At 39.5% G+C, this 19572-nt stretch overlaps 1 protein-coding gene across 1 annotated transcript in view; it reads left to right on the top strand.

The window, feature by feature from the left end:
* Positions 1-14030, top strand: part of HS3ST6 (heparan sulfate-glucosamine 3-sulfotransferase 6) — a 52956-nt gene extending 38926 nt beyond the window's left edge. Inside the window, exon 2 of the mRNA XM_075181473.1 lies at positions 11965-14030. Within this exon, the coding sequence (XP_075037574.1) occupies positions 11965-12583 (619 nt within the window). The 3' untranslated portion in view covers positions 12584-14030. The remainder of the gene's footprint in view (positions 1-11964) is intronic.
* The last annotated feature ends 5542 nt before the right edge of the window (positions 14031-19572 follow it).

Genomic DNA, 19572 nt, shown 5'->3' with positions numbered 1-19572 from the left:
GAATAGGTTCAAAAAGGGAAATTCTTTCATTTTCCATAGTCTCTGTGGATCTATGATAACATATAAGGAGTAGGTGAGCAGGGAGAGATCAGTAATGTAGTGAACACAGATTAATAAGTATGTGTATATACACATTCTGACATAATGAGGAGTGAGATTTACTAATTGAAAGTGCATCCTATATGAAGCACCTGTAACTAAACCTCTCAAAGTGTGGGGATCTTGTTTAATACTTTCACTGTATCTTTTAATTGAATATCTACCCCCCCCCCCCCCCCACCCATGGGACAACAGGACCTTGCCCAAAAGAATGTAACAAGTGGAGGTTTCACCTTATGGTCCTGAAGAAATCTTTGGCAGATCAGAGGGGATCCATTCGACTGGTTCTGGGGGTCAGGGGTAGAAGGGCCCGTCTCATGCTGCACTTTTTGGGTACTTTTTGCATAGGGGTTTTCATAGGGGATTCAACCAATCAAAGAATTTGGTTATTAAAAAAGGACTCACAATGTTATGATAAATAGTGAAGTGGAAATCTTGTTCCTAAGCTCACTTTCCCATGTGTTTCTGGCACGACAATCTAAGCCCGGTAATCTGAGAGCCGTGTTTATAGCCCTTTGGTGAAGGATAAAACGTTAGCCTTTGCTCCACCAGTAAAACCAGCTGAAGCTCTTACAGTTTACCTGGTAAAGTTTGCCTCCAATCCAGGCTGTAATTAGGAGGCTGGGTCAAAGGGGAGATGTTATGAAAATTATTTCACTAAGCCCCCCCCCCCTCTCTTGTTGCTAATTGAAATGCCTTCAAGTCAGCAGGAGTAGTTTTTATTCCAGACGGATCATTTCCTCATTAAGGGAGGACATTAGCATATGCATCTTGAGCTTAAAGGCAATTAAATTTCAGCCTCTGTAGAGTGAGGTTGAGAGGCAGACTTTGAATTTGGCTGACATTCGGAGTGAAAGAAGAGAAGAAAAAGTAGGAAACAAATGGGGGTACAGTTTCAAAATGACCTGAGAAAACCCTGCTGCGTTTTTAAGTGACATAAAGTAAAAGGTGGAGGATACAAAAAAAAAACCCCAAAAAAACATTGAAGTAATTAAAACTTTAAGAGGAGATTTCCTGTTGCCAATGAATAAAAAAAAAACTGGCTCCACTTCCCGTGTGAGACTATGAGGCTCAGTTCTTCTGTACGGAGGAGAGAGAGAAAAAAGAAATGTAACAGATGCATTTTCCCACCTCTCGGGGGGCGAGATGGGATCTGGCTGGTCCCGCAGTCTCACACAAGCTCCATTAGGAGCTGAGCAGCCGACACGGCTGACCACAGGAAGACTTTGTGCGGCTAATGGCTTGTCAAGGCTGCGTCTTGGCAGCCACGGCACCTTGGATGACCCGTTTGAGGTTAATTTTCTCATTATCGCACAGTGTGCGGCCGTGCCCCAAACCCCCCTGCTGCAACGCACGGAACAATCGCTGCATGCCGACTGAAAGGATCGCTCTCTCACCCAGAAATAACGACATATGCTATGTGTGGAGAACAGATAAAGGATGATTGGCAAATGAAATGCAGAGAACGAGTCAAACTTTGGAGCCATCAATCAGAAGGAAAAATAGTTTCATAAATTATAACCATACAGTTTAACATAGGCAGCCGGCTTCCTCCTGGTGAATATACTAAGCTGGCAAAACACAATGGGCTAGATTTACTAAACTGCGGGTTTGAAAAAGTGGAGATGTTGCCTATAGCAACCAATCAAATTAAAGCTGAAATAACACAAAATTGTAAGTCTACCGATCAGTTTGGCCTTATTGAATATAACAATTGGAAAACACATATAAATAGGACTTGCACCAGAAATCTTATATTCAGCATAACAAATCTGACCAGGCATTCGGTGTTTGTTTTTATAAGACACCAGGAACTTCCTAGTGAGAATTCTAATAGCAGATGTGCATTGAGTGTATTAGTTTATAGCACAGTCTTGTTTTTCCCATTTGGGATATAATAATATAATGAAGACCAAATTGAAACAAGTATTATTATTTTACTTTAATTAATCTATTGTTAATTTTAGAATTCTGTGACAGCCATTGTTTCCATAGTTTTATATTCTTTCTTACCCAACCTGAGATTCCAGGATCGATCAAGTCGTGTACAGGCACAATACATTGCCCAGGGCCGTAACTAGGACTGTTCGAGAGTTTATGAATATTTTAAGTTCATTTGGTTAAAATTGAGGTCGGAAGGGAAGGGGGGCAGTTTGTCTTCTTGCCCAGGCGATAAAATTTTAAGTTGCTGTAATGTTCTATATGTGATAGCACATTACAATGCCGGATTCTACTCCCTTGTCCTACACGTTAGTTGATATGTTATATAATGGTACCTATCTCTACGCAGCAGTGGTTTTACCTGATGACATCAATGCATTAATTTAAAATTTCTGCGGCAAGAAAAACTTCTCTTTTTTTTTATTCAGCGGAGCTGTACTACTGTACATAAGAACATGGATGAAGATTTTACACTAAAAAAGAAAAATAGATAAAAGTAAGAATTTTCTGAGCAAATACATAGCTTCTCGATAGGAAGCCTATTATGCTAGTGGGTGAGAACATGTAACTTTTTGTTACATTCATAGTCTTCTATTGATACAATGATCTGCTAAAATTGTTATTCATTGTCTGCGGTCTTAGACTTGAAAATATTTTGAGCCTGATTCATTAAGGAAAGTAAGGCAAAAATAGGAGTAAATTTGCTCATGGACAAAACCACGTTACAATGCAAGGGGTACAGACTAGTTTATTATTTTGCACATAAGTTAAATACTGGCTTTTTTTTGTCATGTAGCACAGAAATACTTGATAGTTTTATGTTTGTACACTGAAATTTAAAGTTGATCTAGGACATGCCCTATCCCAACTATAAATCTGCCATGACATTTTAAATTTACCCCCAACAAAGTAAGAAACATACGGCCCGATTCATTGGGACACACAAAACGAACGCATTGTGTGTTTTTTGTTTTTTTTAAAACACCCGTAAATTGGGCTTGCACACGTCTATATTCAACAGTGAGCGGATGGAAATACGTCTGGTGATGAATAAGGGTCTAGCTGCGTCCGGCTGTAACAGTCAATACACCGCAGCTAACGTCCAATACAAATGTGGAATATCAAGTCTCAAATGAAAGCACAGAAAAAATTCAATTAATCAATTCACAGTCAGAATTAACAGTCACCTGTTAATAATATAGTCACTAATGACAAAACTTTAAAAAAAAATATTGAACAGTTTATTCTTCTCTCTCCATTCAATACATTTATCATGATGTCATGAATGACTACTGTACATAAAATGCATTTTTACAGTTTCTCCTGATTACTATCACTAGTAATCGGCACTTACATCTGACCTGTAGGTGGTGCGAGTGTTCCGACAGAAAAACACGTACCTTTGAGTTGACCAAAACTTGAATCAGACGCTGCTGTGTGCGCTCGAGTCTGGCACGCCCCTTACCGTACATTGACTACGTGCATACGCCCAGTCCCCTTCCTGTTCCGCCTATGAAACCGTAGGTTGTAGTAAAGGTCCTGGCGTATGATCCAGTGCTGGGCACCCGCAGAGCAATTTTCCGCAAAATATGGCATTTACTTTCCTTAATGAATCAGGCCATAGTGGTTGAGTCACATGGAAAGAAGGATCAAAGCCCAGATTTAAATCCACTTAATAAATTGTAAGCTTGCGGGCAGGGCCTTCATACCTCTCTGACTGTCTGTATTACCCACCATTGTTCCATTACTGTGTTTGTTCCCAATTGTAAGGCGCTACGGAATGTGATGGCGCTTTATAAATAATGTTGATGATAATGATGATGTTCCACTTAATAAATGTTGGCTAAACAAGCAAGTTTGGGAACATATTTGATACATACATTTTCTCCCACCAGATGCAACTATAAAGTTAATAAATTGCAAGTAGGTGTAATAAAAGCATATGATTGTTTGTATTTTTAAAGTGCATCATTCCCTTTAAATTGATGGTTCTAAGTCCACACTGATTTTTTTCTGGAGTGCAGGCAGTGTGCAAACATAACGGGGTATGAAGAATTATGCAAGCATGTTGCATGCTCCTATCTGCTCCAATTCACACCTACATCCCCCCACTCCCCCAAAAATGCTGTATATAGAAACGTACTACTAAAATAAATCCTAGCTAAAAAGACCCTAAGACCCTACCATAAAGCATACTTGCCAACTCTCCCGGAACGTCCGGGAGACTCCCGCATTTTGCGGGACTCTCCCGGACTCCCGAGAGAGTGTGGCAATCTCCCTGATCTGCCCACTTCCTAGTGAAGTGGGCAGAATACGGTTCAAATGCCGCGATTCACGCCCACCTCCTACTGGCAGCTCCCGGAAAACAAAAATATTAAATGTTGGCAAGTATGCCATAAAGGTTTCATATAAAATATATAAGAGATTCAAAGCAAAGCGATTCTTGGTCATCTGTGACTCCCACTTATCTCTATGTTTTGCCGTTTCATGCATTTTTCCTTCTTGTTTATTCTGCATAAGGAGATTTTTTTTTTTATGCTTTTTCAATTCAAAGTCAGCTTCCATCAGCCCATTAAGAATCATTAGGACATTGCCTCTACTGAGCCAGTAATGAGACCTGGGGATGTGAAATCAATTGTTTTATATAACAGGGTAAAGCGAAGGCCTTGGAAAATCTATTCATGCTCTTAAGGAAAGAAACATGATAATTAAATTATGAGTTATATTTCTGCATTGGAGAACCTGTAGTCTCTGAGGTAGGGCATGGGGCTGTTCTCTTAGATTGTAAGCTCTTTAGGACAGTGTAAACTTTACCTTCTGTTTCATGTCAATGTATTTTATTTGTTTGTGCCATGATTATTTTTCTAAATGTACGTTTCCAGATCAAAGAACATAGCCAAAACATTTTGTAGCTTTTTCTTTGTGTTTTGTGACAATCATGTCTATAATTTTGTAATATATGTACTAAAAGTGTAAGCAAACAAATAATTGTAGACATTTTATTTGAAGGCACAAGACCACATTTATAATGACAATTAAAATACTTTTGCAGGAATAACATAATGTTAAACACTGCAGATTTTTGTGAATATAATTATTTTTTTAGGGGTTGCACTTGGGTGTTAGTGACTGATTGGCTCTAAACCAACCTTGAGCCAATCAGTTAAGCATCCACAACATAAACGTGAAACTAATGCGAATGTTTGTTTTACCAGCACCTACAAGATGTTTCAAGAAGCAGCTATCAGAGGTATGGATTGGCTTTGTAAAAGGCCCTTGTAATTGTGTGCCTCATGCCTCAGTGATATTGCCAGTTCCCAGTGAATTGACAATCTGAAAATTGGTAAAGCCGACCATAAGAATATTTACGTCCAAATGCTGAGTCTTAGGCATCTCAAGATTCCAGTTCTGCCTATAACATGCACCAAGTTTACATAGGGTATGAATTTACTTTGATTATGAAAAACACATTCGCTATTAGACTTGACATAATACAGTAGATATAATATATTCCTTCTCGCATACAAATGAAAGTAGCATAAAAAATATATATCCTATAATATATGCACAATTAATACAGAAAGCACCAATCAGCTTCAGGGGTGTATTTGCAATCAGCCAGTAAGAAGTGGCTAGCTAGTATTGGCGACCATCATTATCATCAAGCCCTTACCATACTTTATCTACGTTAGACCGTTCCCTTCACTCCCTGGTTCCACCTATAGTTTGTAGAGAGAAGTTAGTGCCAGATACCAGCAACTCTGCATGCCTACATATATGTGTGCTCTTCGTGAGCACGCACAGTGCAAATTGTTGCCATTTACATGGGCGTGCATTCAACTCTTCATCAAGCCCAATGTGTATACGAGACAGAATGAATTCCCCTCTGCCCATAGAGCTATTGTCGCCATAAGATTTACCATTCTTTAAGTGGTTGAAAAGCTTATAAATCGTACATTAATTACAAATATATCTTTCATATAAAAATAGTGAAAAACACTGAGATTTTTTTTTGCCAAATGTTGAATAAGCTTTTGTTATTAAAATAAGATTTATTTTTTTTAGTTTTCCTCTCCTGGCTTAAATTATCCAGTTTCCTATTCTTGTTTCTGAGGAAATGTGGTGTTAATAGAGTTTGGATCCAGTTGTGACATCTGTCCTTGTTGGCATCAGCTAAGATCTGGATGTATAAAGTTACCAACAAGGATGAAACGTGCAAACAAGACAATTCGTGTACAAAGTGCACATAATAAATAATGAAACTATTTTTCAATTTTGCACCTTGACAAACCCTGTTGCCCTGCATTGGGGGGCGAATCTGAAATGTGTGGACAGATTTAGAGTTGGGAGGGAGGGGGAGTGTCCTAGCTCAACTCTAAATGGCATTGTAAAATTAAAGCTGTCCAGTATTTGTGTGCTCCGTGCCAAAGCGGGAAAAGGAAGAAAGAAATGAAATAAAAATGCATCTCCACCCCTAGCATTGCAACATGGTTTGTCCAAATGTGCTCCTTTTTTTTTTTTTTTTGCTTTGCTCCTGTCTCCATGTTGACTGGAGACAATAGCAGAATAATGGCTCTGGAAAGTGTGCCACAATATTGCCTCCTTTTATGTCAGACAGCTAAGGGTTAATAAGAGGCTAGCGGACACTTCTTAGGTATTTCTGTAATAGCATCAATGGTGATTACCTTGGGATGAATAAATGGTTCAGCTCATAGGCAAACCGAGGGTAGGGGGGGGGGTACCTAGTGCCTGGAAACCCCCCTCCAGGCCTGGGGCACTGTATAATAGAGGTGGCTGGACCCTGCCCTCGCTTCACACGGCTCTGCTTGAAAAGGGAGAGCTGCGTGCACCTAACAGCAGTGCGTGCAACATTGCCCATGTATATTATAGGGATAGGAAGAGTTGGAGAGCAGCCAAGCGCTGTCTAATGTTATAGCCACGCCCCCATGCATGCTGGTCACACCCACTAGTGGCGTGGTGTGGAAACCCCCCTCTACAAATCCTGCATTTGCCCCTGCAGCTGGCAATCGGCAAGCGACTTAAGAACAGTGTCCACCATAGCTGCCAACTGTCACAAATTTTTGTCTCTATGTCCCTATTTTTTTTTATGTCGACCGCATGCGACACCCTGAATCAGCAGCATAATGTCTCTGTACACATTGTAAAATGTTGTCATCTATGGCATGCAGCACTCTTGAGCTTGGCATGACGTTAATTAGTGCATTTAGTTTATGGACATTTGAACCTTCCGTGTTCTGCGCTGTGCACTGCCCCACGAAAGAGTTGTACAGCTGCTCGGTAAGAGTCTACATAGGCCTATGAATTTTACTTTGCAAACGATTGAGGGTAACTATTAAACATGAAAGGCCTTTGATTTTAAATGTGTTTTTTTTTTTTCTCAAATGCACCAGAATCATATTTTAGTAGTCAAAGCTTCTATACGAGATGGGATTAAACCCAATACTTTGATGTCAGGCACATGTTAAAGATAAATAATTTTATAAACACTCCACTGATGATGATTTCCACAATAGGACTTGTTGAAGCTATATCCATTTTTTTTTGCTCTTTAAAGTGCTTAAACCACCTCCCTGTCTTAACTCACTTTAAAGTTGATCACTGATTTTTACCAGCAATTAACTGAAAATACTTGAAAACAGTAGGTTGTTCCAGGTGAAGAACACTGGCATGTGATTGGTTGGTTTTTGCGGAGAGCGGGGAGGGAGAAGGGGTGCTCAGTGCCGTTACTTATTTCTATTTATTGGACTCCTGCTATATCGTATACTACATATGAGGCTTTTGTATTCAATAACAGGAAACTGATTTTCGAAACCTGTGGTGCAACTATAGAATCAGAGATTGACTATCCTTGGAGTGAAGCATAGTACAGCGCATACATTAATTCTAGCATAACTTGCATTCTGTCATGTTGTCGAATTTTGATAGATATGTACTACCAAAACTCTTAATTTTTGCTGCAATTGGATACAACATGCAGCTGCTCTCTGAACACAATTGTATCCAAAGTAGAGAGCGTAGCAGAGCTGTGTCGTGTCCAAGAGCACCTAAAATAACTCTGATTATATAATAAATAAATGTTTAAAAAGATACAAGGGCGCCAAGAAAAATAAAGCAGTGTATTTAGTAAAAGTTGCAGGGAGGCACATACAAACCAATAAGTAAAGTCATCCGCAAGCTGGAAAACCCCATTAAAAGCAGTGAAATGAATCCAGGATGATTTTAGTAAACAGAAACAAGCTTTGTCCATAGCTTTAGTGAATCCATCCGATGGTTGAAGATTTCTGCTCTCTCAGCTATGTAAGGTTTAATGTCAGCTGCACTGCTAGTTGTGTGCCCTGCTCTTTGCTTCAGATACCTGTAGGCAATGCTTAACATTCCAAAATAGAACTCTCCTAAGGTCACTGTATTAGCTGTAATTGTAATTAAAGTTATGAGAACACACAGAAAGGGAGGTATAATGCAAACTCAATGTTTAGTGTCCGTTGTGTATCAGGTACAAATGAGCACTATCAATAATTAAGCAAGGCAATTTAGAGAAAAGCATGACAGACGTTAATGAAAATTGGTACTGAAAAGGTTACGAGTCAGTAGAAAAGGACAATTCTTTCCAGCTCCGCGAAAAGACGGGAATAGATAGACACAATGTTTTTTTGTGTGGAAGATTTACCGACACCAAGGGGTTAATTAATACTGTGGTCGGTTATATATAGGAAAATCTTAAAAAATTTGGTACCGGCCTGTCTCTAATATAGAATGGTTATATGACTGCCAACCTTAATGTCTACTGTCTCCTGTGTATAATGGAAGCAGCCATTTTTGAGGGCTGAACCAATATTCCACAGAGTACAGCCGGTTAATTCACTATGAACCAGTAACAATTATTCTAACCAACAACATCAATTAGCGTTTTGCCTGTAACATAAATCTCATAATAGTGTGGTATGTCTAGTAAAAGCACAACCTAAACACTCTAAGATTGCATGTGTTACATAGTCCCGTGCTCAAAAATAATTTCCATAAGTGTAAAACACCAAAAACTTCTTATTTTCTCAGCACCCTTTTGGATGTGCGCTTACTTTGTTTCAATTGAAAAAAGCGCCCATAAGACTCTGATGTATATTCGTTATCCGCTGACTTCCTCCTCCTTTTGTTCAGAGAGCCACACTCAAAATAAACAGAAAAAGGGAGCGGTATGGCGCATTACCTTTTTAATACACTTATCTAAAAACATATAAACATATAAAAATGTACTCGTAGCAGAGAACGGGTGTGAATAAGCGGTCAAACGTCTTTTTCCGACTGTCTCTTAATATCCTCCCGTTGATCTCTCCTCGACCCTGGTATAGTCCGTGTAAAACCAAGGTTGGTATGTAACACATGCAATCTTAGGGGCGTATTCAGTTGTTAGCGTTAACGCTAACAAACGAGCGCTCAAAATATCTTACGGTTAATACGGTAATTACTCGCGGAATTTCAGCTCGCCGCGAAATTCCGCGATTAAACTACCGTATTAACGGTTTTCGCGCGCAATATTACCGTATAAACGGTAATATTTTTTGAGCGCTCGTTTTTCAGCGTTAACGCTGACAATTGAATACGCCCCTTAGAGTGTTTAGGTTGTGCTTTTACTAGACATACCACACTATTATGAGATTTATGTTACAGGCAAAACGCTAATTGATGTTGTTGGTAAGATCGTTTAGGACAACTTCCAAGGTACCTAACAGAAAAACATTCAGTGATATGCTGGGTAAGAGTTTTTAGGACATCATAAGAGTGCAAAGAAGTAAGCGCTATATGTATACAACCAATATATTGTAATTATGTGTTTACGAGCAATAGTGGCTGCTTGAAGTTGTATAGAAGGCTGCTTACAGAGTGGAGCGCTGGACCAACAGATCTGATAAGTTTTGAAATATTGTATTTGGCTGAGTCTATCTTTCCACAGTAACAGAATGCAAAAAAAAGTATTTTATTTGAATTATTTTTATTTAAATAAAAACAAAACAATTCTGTATTCTCTCATTTACATCAAACCAATCATTCATGAGTCGATCTTGGCCAATTTTAACTACAGATGTTCACTGACAGCCCGTGCTCCTGTTTTGGTTTTGGATCTGGAATAACTTTGTGTTTTGGTTTTGGCAAATCCGCCCTTGCGTGTTTTGGATCCCTATTTTCTTTTCTAAAATCCCTATTTTTTTTTGCTAAAATCACGTAATTTTGCTTTTTTCCCCTCTACATTATTATTAACCTCAATAACACTAATTTCAAGTCATTTGCAGTCAATTTTGACCATCTCACAGGTCACAATATTATTTTCATACACTTTCAAACAAAGACAGCAGTGACCTGGCTGGATGCTAAGCGACAGAGCAATGACACAAACACCCATTCCTTCGATAACTGTGGTAATTCTACAGCTATATGGCGACGAGCGCTGACTTTCTTCCCCGGGATGCGTGCTTTTATCAGACCCAGACCAATCCAGGGTGCCAGACAATGCACTAAAAGAGCCATTGTAATTCACAGCAAAAAGCAAGTTCAACACTGGGCTTCGAAATCAGCCCCAATTCCCCAAAAATTATAATATAGTTAGGTACATTTGACGTAAAGTGCAGATTATAAACACTTTGTGCAATACTGATGAAACAGCAGCAAAGTGGAAGGCAATACATTTACACGTCTATTTAGACATCCATGCTTACATTGCTGTGGCTTTACAAACGCTACAAATGGCTAGACAACTGTTGTCAGGATTTGGGTTAAAATAAATTCCACACATAAGAGGTGGATTTTTTGGTTTTATGCCCAGGCATGACATTGGCCTTCTTCTTATCACGTGCAAGAACTGCTTCCACTGGTGCAGGACTTACACAAAAAACATCATCCTCATCAAAATCCTCATAAGCGCTCTCGTCAGCTACACAAATATCCCCCTCATTCTGTTGCAATTTCAAAGTGGCATCCTCAATTTGTGTATCACCGGCTACACTTGGGCTGTTCATGCACACATCTGCAGAAATGCTGAAAGGGACCTTCTTTATGGGTACACTATCAGACAGGTCAGGATTACACATAGCACTCGTGGATAGACTCAGGGATTTGTGTAATTTCTGAATCTGAACATACATTTTTCTCTGATGCTTTACTGTTTTCTTCCAGCTTGGCTTTTACACATAAAAGTATTTGAGCACCACTTTTGGAGTCACAATGACAAGGTCTTGCTTGGTCATGACTGACCTTACAAGAAGATGCCTCAGTGACAGTTGCAGAACTAGCACTCATAGAGAAAGGCGAAGGCCTCATTCTTTCCTTGCCGCTGCGTGTGTAGAATGGCATGTTGGCAATTTTATTTTTTTTCTGCAGATAACTTTGCCTGGATTACAGGTCTTTTTTTCTAGACCAAGGTAAAAGGTGTTTTTTTACATTTTTGTTTCTCTGACTCGGCTCGGTACTCGGATCTGCTAAGTTCGGGTGTGTTCGGTTCTCGGGAAACCAAGCCTGAGTATCTCTAATTTTAATTTGATATTCCCATTGGTGAACACTATAAACTAACTTAACTTGTTGCTATATTTGTTTTGTTTTTTATTCAAGTTAAAGGACATCCACAGATTTCAATGAAACAATGAAGCAGTATATTTTGTGACCTCACTTATACAATAATAAAATACATTTTCACAACTATTAATTACTCAATAAGAGTCTTAAAAACATTGTTTTGAAATATTCATCAGATACGTCTCTCTGCCGGAGACAGACACACAGTGGTTCAACCCAATCTCCAAATGGTCAGATCTTTGACCATACAAATGTATACGTTGTAATATTTTAATTGTTTTCATGTGCGATTCGGTTATTGTTGGTTAAAACTGAAAGTTTCTCTTTTTTTTTTATATTTAGGAACCTGATGCCACGGACATTAGAGGGGCAGATTACTATGGAGAAGACACCTAGTTACTTTGTAACCCTGGAGGCACCAAAACGAATTTACGACATGTCCAAGGACACTAAGCTTATAGTGGTAGTCAGAAATCCAGTTACTAGGGCAATCTCTGACTATACGCAGACACTGTCTAAAACTCCATCCCTACCCACCTTCCAAGCGTTGGCCTTCAAAAACACCAGCACAGGGACGATTGATACTTCCTGGAGCGCCATCCGCATTGGTATCTACTCCAAGCACTTAGAAAACTGGCTACAGTACTTCCCTCTCTCTAAATTCCTTTTTGTCAGTGGTGAGAGACTGGTCAGCGATCCTGCCGGAGAGATGGCCCGGGTTCAGGACTTTTTGGGGCTAAGGAGGGTTATAACAGATAAACATTTCTACTTCAATAAAACCAAGGGCTTCCCCTGTCTTAAGAAACCGGAGGGAAGTGGCAAACCAAGGTGTCTGGGCAAATCCAAGGGACGCCCTCATCCTGATATAAATAAGAAACTTTTGCAAAGACTCCAGGAGTTCTATAGACCATATAACATGAAGTTCTATCAGATGACGGGCCACGACTTTGGCTGGGACTAAAGTCTTTCCAAGCAACCAATAGCACTCATATGTTTTATATACCAGTGTAAGGAGCCATCATTTTCCTTACAAAACTGAGAGTATTAACTTGGTGCAGTTTTACACCTGAACTGAGACAAGTGCACGCTCGCCTTAGAGGCCATCGCTTCAACAGCTGGGAAAAAAAAGCATCCACCAAGAGCCTATACTCACAATGGTTTTTGCTCATTCATCGTATGGACCCATACAAATGAATTGGACAAGTATAGGACCTTTTTACTATTGTAATACGTATTTATATCAGAGTGAACATTATATATACCTATGGTGTAGAGACCAATATTTCAAGCACAAATAAAAGGAAAGAAAAAGGGAAAAAACATTTTGACATTAAATTTATTTGTATTGTATATTTCTATAATAGAAATGTGTTATGCGAGGTTATCATACATCAATGTTTTGTTAAATGCAACTGTAATGATAAAAATGCAAGTGTACTTAGCAATGGTTTATAAATAGACCATTTTGGCCCGTGTGCTTTGATTATTGTTACGTCTTTGAGCTGAACCACCTAATGCGCAGTCATATAGTGGAGCCAATGCATAGAAGGCCTTTCCAGAAGTCACATGACTGAGACACTTTTCCAACAGTCACATGACTGAGACACTGCTTTGGTACAGTAGAAGGCATTCCAAGCATTTAGATCTACAGTATATGGGTCTCAGCTGGGATACTAGGTAGCACTATGGCTACACCACTGTATGTGGGTAATAAACTCCCACAAAACTTGCCTACTTACAAAATCAAATGTTAGTACAATCTTTCCAGGTTATCATAATAACTGCTTTTTGAAACACTTTTTACTACACTACCTACACAAATCAAGGGTATAAGCAATGGGGCATTCTATTATACTTTGTACAAGATTTCACAAAATATTAGTTCATCAATATCTCTGTAAAGTACAGAAATTGTTTGTGCAAAGCCTGGCACATTATGTAGTGAGCAGAGGGACTTTGGAACATGCTTATGAGCTCTATCTGCACTGTTATGCCCCCCACCTTCTGCCATCACATGACATGCTGAGAGCTGTGAGCCTGTGTCTGTGTAGCAGACTGACTGTGTCTGTGTCTGGCAGCCATTTTTGTGTTCCAAACAGAAATATTTTGACATTTTATAGGAGGATTGGTAATAAAGATGACAATCATATAATGACTTAAAATGTGCTTAACTTGCTATTTAAAGAAAAAAAGTGATGTGGGATTGCTGCTTTAAAGAATCTTCTTATGGTATGTACTATTTTTTTCTTATTCATGTGTCCGTGTTCATGTAGTCTAAAACTTTAAATGTACCACTAGGATACAAATATCTTCTTTGCTACATTTCCCAGTGAGCCCCATAGCAATAACACTCAAATAAAAATAACAAATGGCCATCCTATATATTCTTCTGGTGAAACCCAAAGAGTAGCCAAAACTCCCTTAATATGTTTGTACCAAATAATCATCCCTGTGGGAACGCTCAAAAAGGGGGAGGGAAGAGGAGGCACAGGAAAGGAATCCTGGCATATTGCTCTTGATTTGCGTAAGTGTTTACAGATGCTTGAAGCAATTATGATAACTGTCTATTGTTCAACCTGTAAAGATCATACTAAATTTTTATTTTATAAATACACAGGTACTATTTAAAGAAAATATATGTGAGATTGCTGCTTAATGAGTACTGATATAAAACATCACAACTGACATTGTGCGGAGAATTCCATTATTTTTTCCTTGTGACTTTGGACGAGTATATTTTATAGTCACCATTAGAATTGTCAACAGTCTGAAGATTTCTGAACTAGAAGAGTTCTACAAAGAAGAGTGGAAAACAATTAGAAAATAGAAACACTTCTGGCTACAAGAAATAATTGGAAGCTGCTATTTCTGCTAAATGAGGTGTAACAAGCATTGACTGGCAGGGTGCCCAAAAATTTTGCACATCCATTGTTTTATTTTCTTTCAATCTAGCAAATTCAATAAGTGATTAGTAATTAAATTGTTCAGAAATATGCATTTTTACATTTGTACCCTGCAGAAGTTGTGGTAACTTGTTTTTTTCTCGCAGATTTAGTGAAGCATGCAACTTGACACAGGGTGCGCAAACCATTGGCATACAATTGTTTGTATAGGCCACACATTTAACAGGGTGCAAGCGTTGGAACAGTCTGGCCAAAATTCTGGACTATAGGATCAGGAGGTATAAATGGCTGACCTGGCAATCTTAATGCAGAAGGTGCTTCTTGTATGCGGCAAAGAAGATCTTAACATTAGTAGTTGACATATCCTTCTTTTAATGATGTGTTCTTTATTCCAGAACCATTAAGGCATATTTAATAGTGCAGAGTAAAATGGTATAAATATCAACCAGCAAATGTATGATTGATTGTTCTCAACGCTATTTATGTTATTGCATTTTGAATTACCCTGAGAGTGGAATATAGGAATTCATCAAGGATTCAGAACTTACACATTCTCACTCACTAATAATAATAACAAAAACATAGCTGTATATATCTGGCATTCTATTCATTGGTGTTAATTTCATCATACTTACCTACTTTTGAGACCAGCTGTCCGGGAGGGGGTCCGTCGATGGGGCGTGGCCACGCATGATGCACCGTTAGGCTCCACCCCAGTCAATCTTACGAAATTCTGGCCAATCGTAGCAGGGGGCGGGGCCACGATGGCACGGTTAGCCCCGCCCCCACCATTTACAACAACGGGGAGATGCTGGTTCCGAGATTTTTGCCTGCTCTCTCGGGAGTCCGGGAGAACTCCCAAAAATTCGGGAGTCTCCCGGACATTCTGGGAGAGTAGGCAACTATGATTTTCTTGTGTTCATTAATGTTTTTAATGCTTGTACAATACATGGAAACAGGTCTGACAGTAGAGCACATTGGGCCTGATTCATTAAGGAAAGTAGGGCAAAAAAATGAGTAAGTAACCATGTTACAATGCAAAGGGTGGATGTTAGTTTATTATTTTGCACATAAGTTAAATACTACCTTTTTTCATGTAGCACACAAATACTTGATAGCTTTATTTTTACACTGAAATTTAAAGTGGATCTAGGACATGTCCTATTCCAACTATAAATCTGTCCCCTCAATTTAAATCCCCCCCCCCCTCCAATGCAACATGGTTGTCCCAAGATGCAAAGTTACTCATTTTTTTGCCTTATTTTCCTTAATGAATCAGGCCCATCGTCTCTAATGTCACCATAACCACTTTTTTTTTATTAGTGTTGGGTTTATTTTTCCGAAACCTTCCTGCTATACCAGTGGTCAGGGAACAGGGGTAAATTACCCTAACTGGGATAAAAATGAAATTCCTGGGGGTAATGCTGCCGATTCACATGCTGTCAGTTGGATTGTAGACCCCTTTAAATGTGAAATTGTTGTTGTACCAGAAGAGCCTCAGGGGTTGGCAGAGGCACTTCTTGAGCTTTGATGCAATAATGAAGCACATATTGCATTTGAAATCAAAGCAGATCTGTTATATTTTTGATGTCAACAGCTGCAAAGTCATTCAAAATTGCACATGAGGAGGCAGTCAAAAAGTTGCTGCCTTTTGCAACAACCTACCTTTGCGAACAAGGATTTTCCACTGTAACGAACATAAAAACAAAGCAGAGAAATCGATTGGATGCTGAAGACTGTATCCAAATTGCTCTGACATCAAAATGCCCCAATATTAATGCTCCCGTATCAAAAATTAAGCAACATCATTTCTCCAAAACCTGAAGTTTTGAAGTTGAAGCTTTCAAAGAAATTTTGAACAGATTCAATACAATTTTGAATTCCAAGAATTAATAATATATGATTTCCTTCCTTTCAAATCAAGGGGGTAACGTCGGTGTATCTAAATATATTTTGGGGTAAAAGGTAAAAAAGTTCACTGACCCCTGTGCTATACCCATATGCGTTTACTGCAGGTAAACTCCTTGGGAAAGTCTACGACCTTCGATGACCTCAAAACTCCTGTTTGTGTTGGGCATACATTTTCACTTGCATTTGTATTAGCATTAAAATAATGCGTGTACCTGGCCTATGTCACCTCTGACGCTGCGTTTAGAATTGTGATGATTGCAGCAGTACGATCATGCAACCTGAAGTTCTTCTTGACCTATTTCCTCTTCTCTGCCGACTTGCAGAAACTAGAACACGTTTGTATCTTTGGGGACACATTCCTGCAGTCTTACCTTACTGAGCCTTTGTTCCCTGGGCCATATTTATTTGAAGCTGCCATTGAGCAAGAGGCTCTGAGCGGAAAACAATAGCTGTCATCCGGGGGAATAAAAGCACTTTGAAATACAATCACAGTGGAGAGCAGGTGAAACAGGAGAAGGGCGGCCACCCTGTTAAACGTGGGGCACATGAAAGGCATCTGGAATAAAGTAGCAACCAAATATGACATACCTCAAACTCCTTTTATACTTTCGGATGAGGAAATATGTCCTTTCATGTGATGTACAAATACCACTGAAACATGCCAGTACTTATGTTTCAACATTAGATGTGTTACATGTTGCTATACGCCTGTCACAGATCACAGCCCTATTTAGAAAAAGCAATATTAGCAATGGAATTAAGCTGGGTACACACTACAGAAAATTTCTCCCTGTGTGATATCTTTAACGATTTTACTAAAGACTGAAAGTCCCGATCAGCAGCCGATTCCTATGTACACACTATTCACGTTTTACCTTCAGATCTGTGACGTTCATCTGTCATAACCATCAGCTGAAAAGATTGTGACTCTGTAACATCTATGGAGATCTATGCTGGTCGTGAGTGTGTACACACTTCAGAATTTGCCAGACATCGTTCCATCGTTTATTGAAATATTTAGTTCATTTGCAAAAATCAAATCAAACAATACGATGTGCTTTGGCACGATAAGCATGATCGTGGGAGCGTACACACTAATGCAATATCGGACCTTACAGTCGTTTATTGTGTGATTGGTACGATAATCGGGTGAAAAACCTATAGTGTGCACCTAGCTTAACACTTCAGTAACATTTAAGCAGCTATAATTAGTGTTGGCTAGATGTGAAACGTTCCAATAGGATTTAGCTTTGACAATGGGCGCTTATTACACTTATAGTGAGTTTCCCTCTTTTATTTCTGCCACACAGAAATGGGAGAAATTCATGAAAACTGGTGCAGTGATTGGTTGTCCATATCAACCAATCAGATTCTACAATTTAAATGAAGCAGTCCGCACTCCAAAACGTGTGTCCGTTTGGTTTTTTTGTTCTGTTTTTTTGTCAAATGTCATTTTTTATCTAGAACAGATTATAAAATGCAAACAAGCATTTGATTTATTGCTGTGAATAACCCCATATTTTTCCTTTGCACCAGTTTTCATAAACGTCTCCCACGGTCTGACTCTCTGCTTTACTTTACACTCTTCTGTGGCTATGAGAAATAGCATATTCATAGTATCTGCTATTTCCCATCAGAGTTCTGATCAGTGTTCTTTTAGTACTTTAATAGGTTCAATTTAAAAATATAGTTCCACCAAAAACTGTTTTGTATACTTTCCTACTTTTTGGACCTCCCCTCTTACCCTCCAAAGGACAAGTGCGAAAGCATGATGAAGTAATTTGCATAATCACAGTCCTCTCCCAGTTTTACAACGATGCCTTTCGGATGTCATGCATTAGGGTGGGACCATGTTGGATCATCAAGGCTGCGCCCACTTCAGAAAAAACCCCTGTAGGAAAGTATACTGTTTTAAGTGGAGTTCAATAAGTTGTACCTGAAAACCAGGGTTTCCTCCAGTTCTGGCGAGCCAAAAGCCAACAAATAGCACAATTCAGATTCAGCTACAGTCATCTCTTATACAAACTATTGTAAAAATGAATATATGGGTTGTGAGCGCTATAAAAGTCAGATAATTTAAGAATTATTAGCACTCCTCATAATAGACACACATGTTCCTGTCCTGATCACCCTTTTCCACTAGATATCTATAACACAGTTTGTTTCCCATAATTCAGACTTCTAAGGGTAAATTTATCAAGCTGTGAATTTCCAGCAGTGGAGATGTTGCCTACAGCAACCAATCAGATTCTAGCTGTCATTTTGTAGAGTGTACTAAATAACTATTATTATAATTATTATTATTATTTATAAGGCGCCACAAAGTTTCCGCAGCGCCGTACACAATACAAACAATGGACAATACAGGGAAAAGAGTACAGAACAATAAATGAGTAATACCATGACTTCAGAGGCTCCAGGCAAAGCAAGAAGTTGGAGCAGAAGAGAAGGTAGAGAGACAGGAGGGAGGAGGGCCCAGCTCATAAGAGCTTACATCCTAAAGGGAGGGCAAACAGACGGCTGGCACAAAGGGAGTCAAAAGAGGGGAGCAAGCTCCCGTCTTCTGAGGAGGAGCGAGGTGATGAGAGCGAGCATGGAGAGAGGTTTAAGTGGAAGGCTGGTAGGCTTTGAGGAAGAGATGAGTTTTCAGTGCCCGTTTAGAGGAGCACAAGTTTGGGGACAAACGGATGGAGCGTGGGAGGTCATATCAGTGCAGGGGGGCAGCTCGGGAGAAGTCTTGAATTCTGGAGTGGGATGAAGTGATCAGAGTAGAGGAGAGGCAACGGTCATTGGCCGATCACAGGGACCGGGCGGGAGTGTGGGAGGAGAGGAGATTGGAGATATAAGGGGCAGTAGAGTGGGAGAGGGCCTTGCAGGTGAGGGTAAGAAGTTTAAATAGGACTCTGTAGGGGAAGGGGAGCCAGTGTAGAGCAAGGCAGAGAGGGGAGACAGAAGAGAAGCGGTGAGATAGGAAGATAAGCCTCCAGCCACATTGAGTATAGAACGAAGGGGATGAGGTGGGAGCAGGGGAGGCCGGTGAGGAGAAGGTTACAGTAGTCAAGCCCGGAAATGATAAGCGCATGGATAATAGTCTTGGTTTCTTCCTGAGATAGGAAGGGCCGGATGCGGGCAATGT

The sequence above is a fragment of the Mixophyes fleayi genome, chromosome 7 (genome assembly GCF_038048845.1).
Source record: "Mixophyes fleayi isolate aMixFle1 chromosome 7, aMixFle1.hap1, whole genome shotgun sequence".
Taxonomy (NCBI): Eukaryota; Metazoa; Chordata; class Amphibia; order Anura; family Limnodynastidae; genus Mixophyes; species Mixophyes fleayi.
This window is presented reverse-complemented; position numbering and strand designations above follow the sequence as displayed.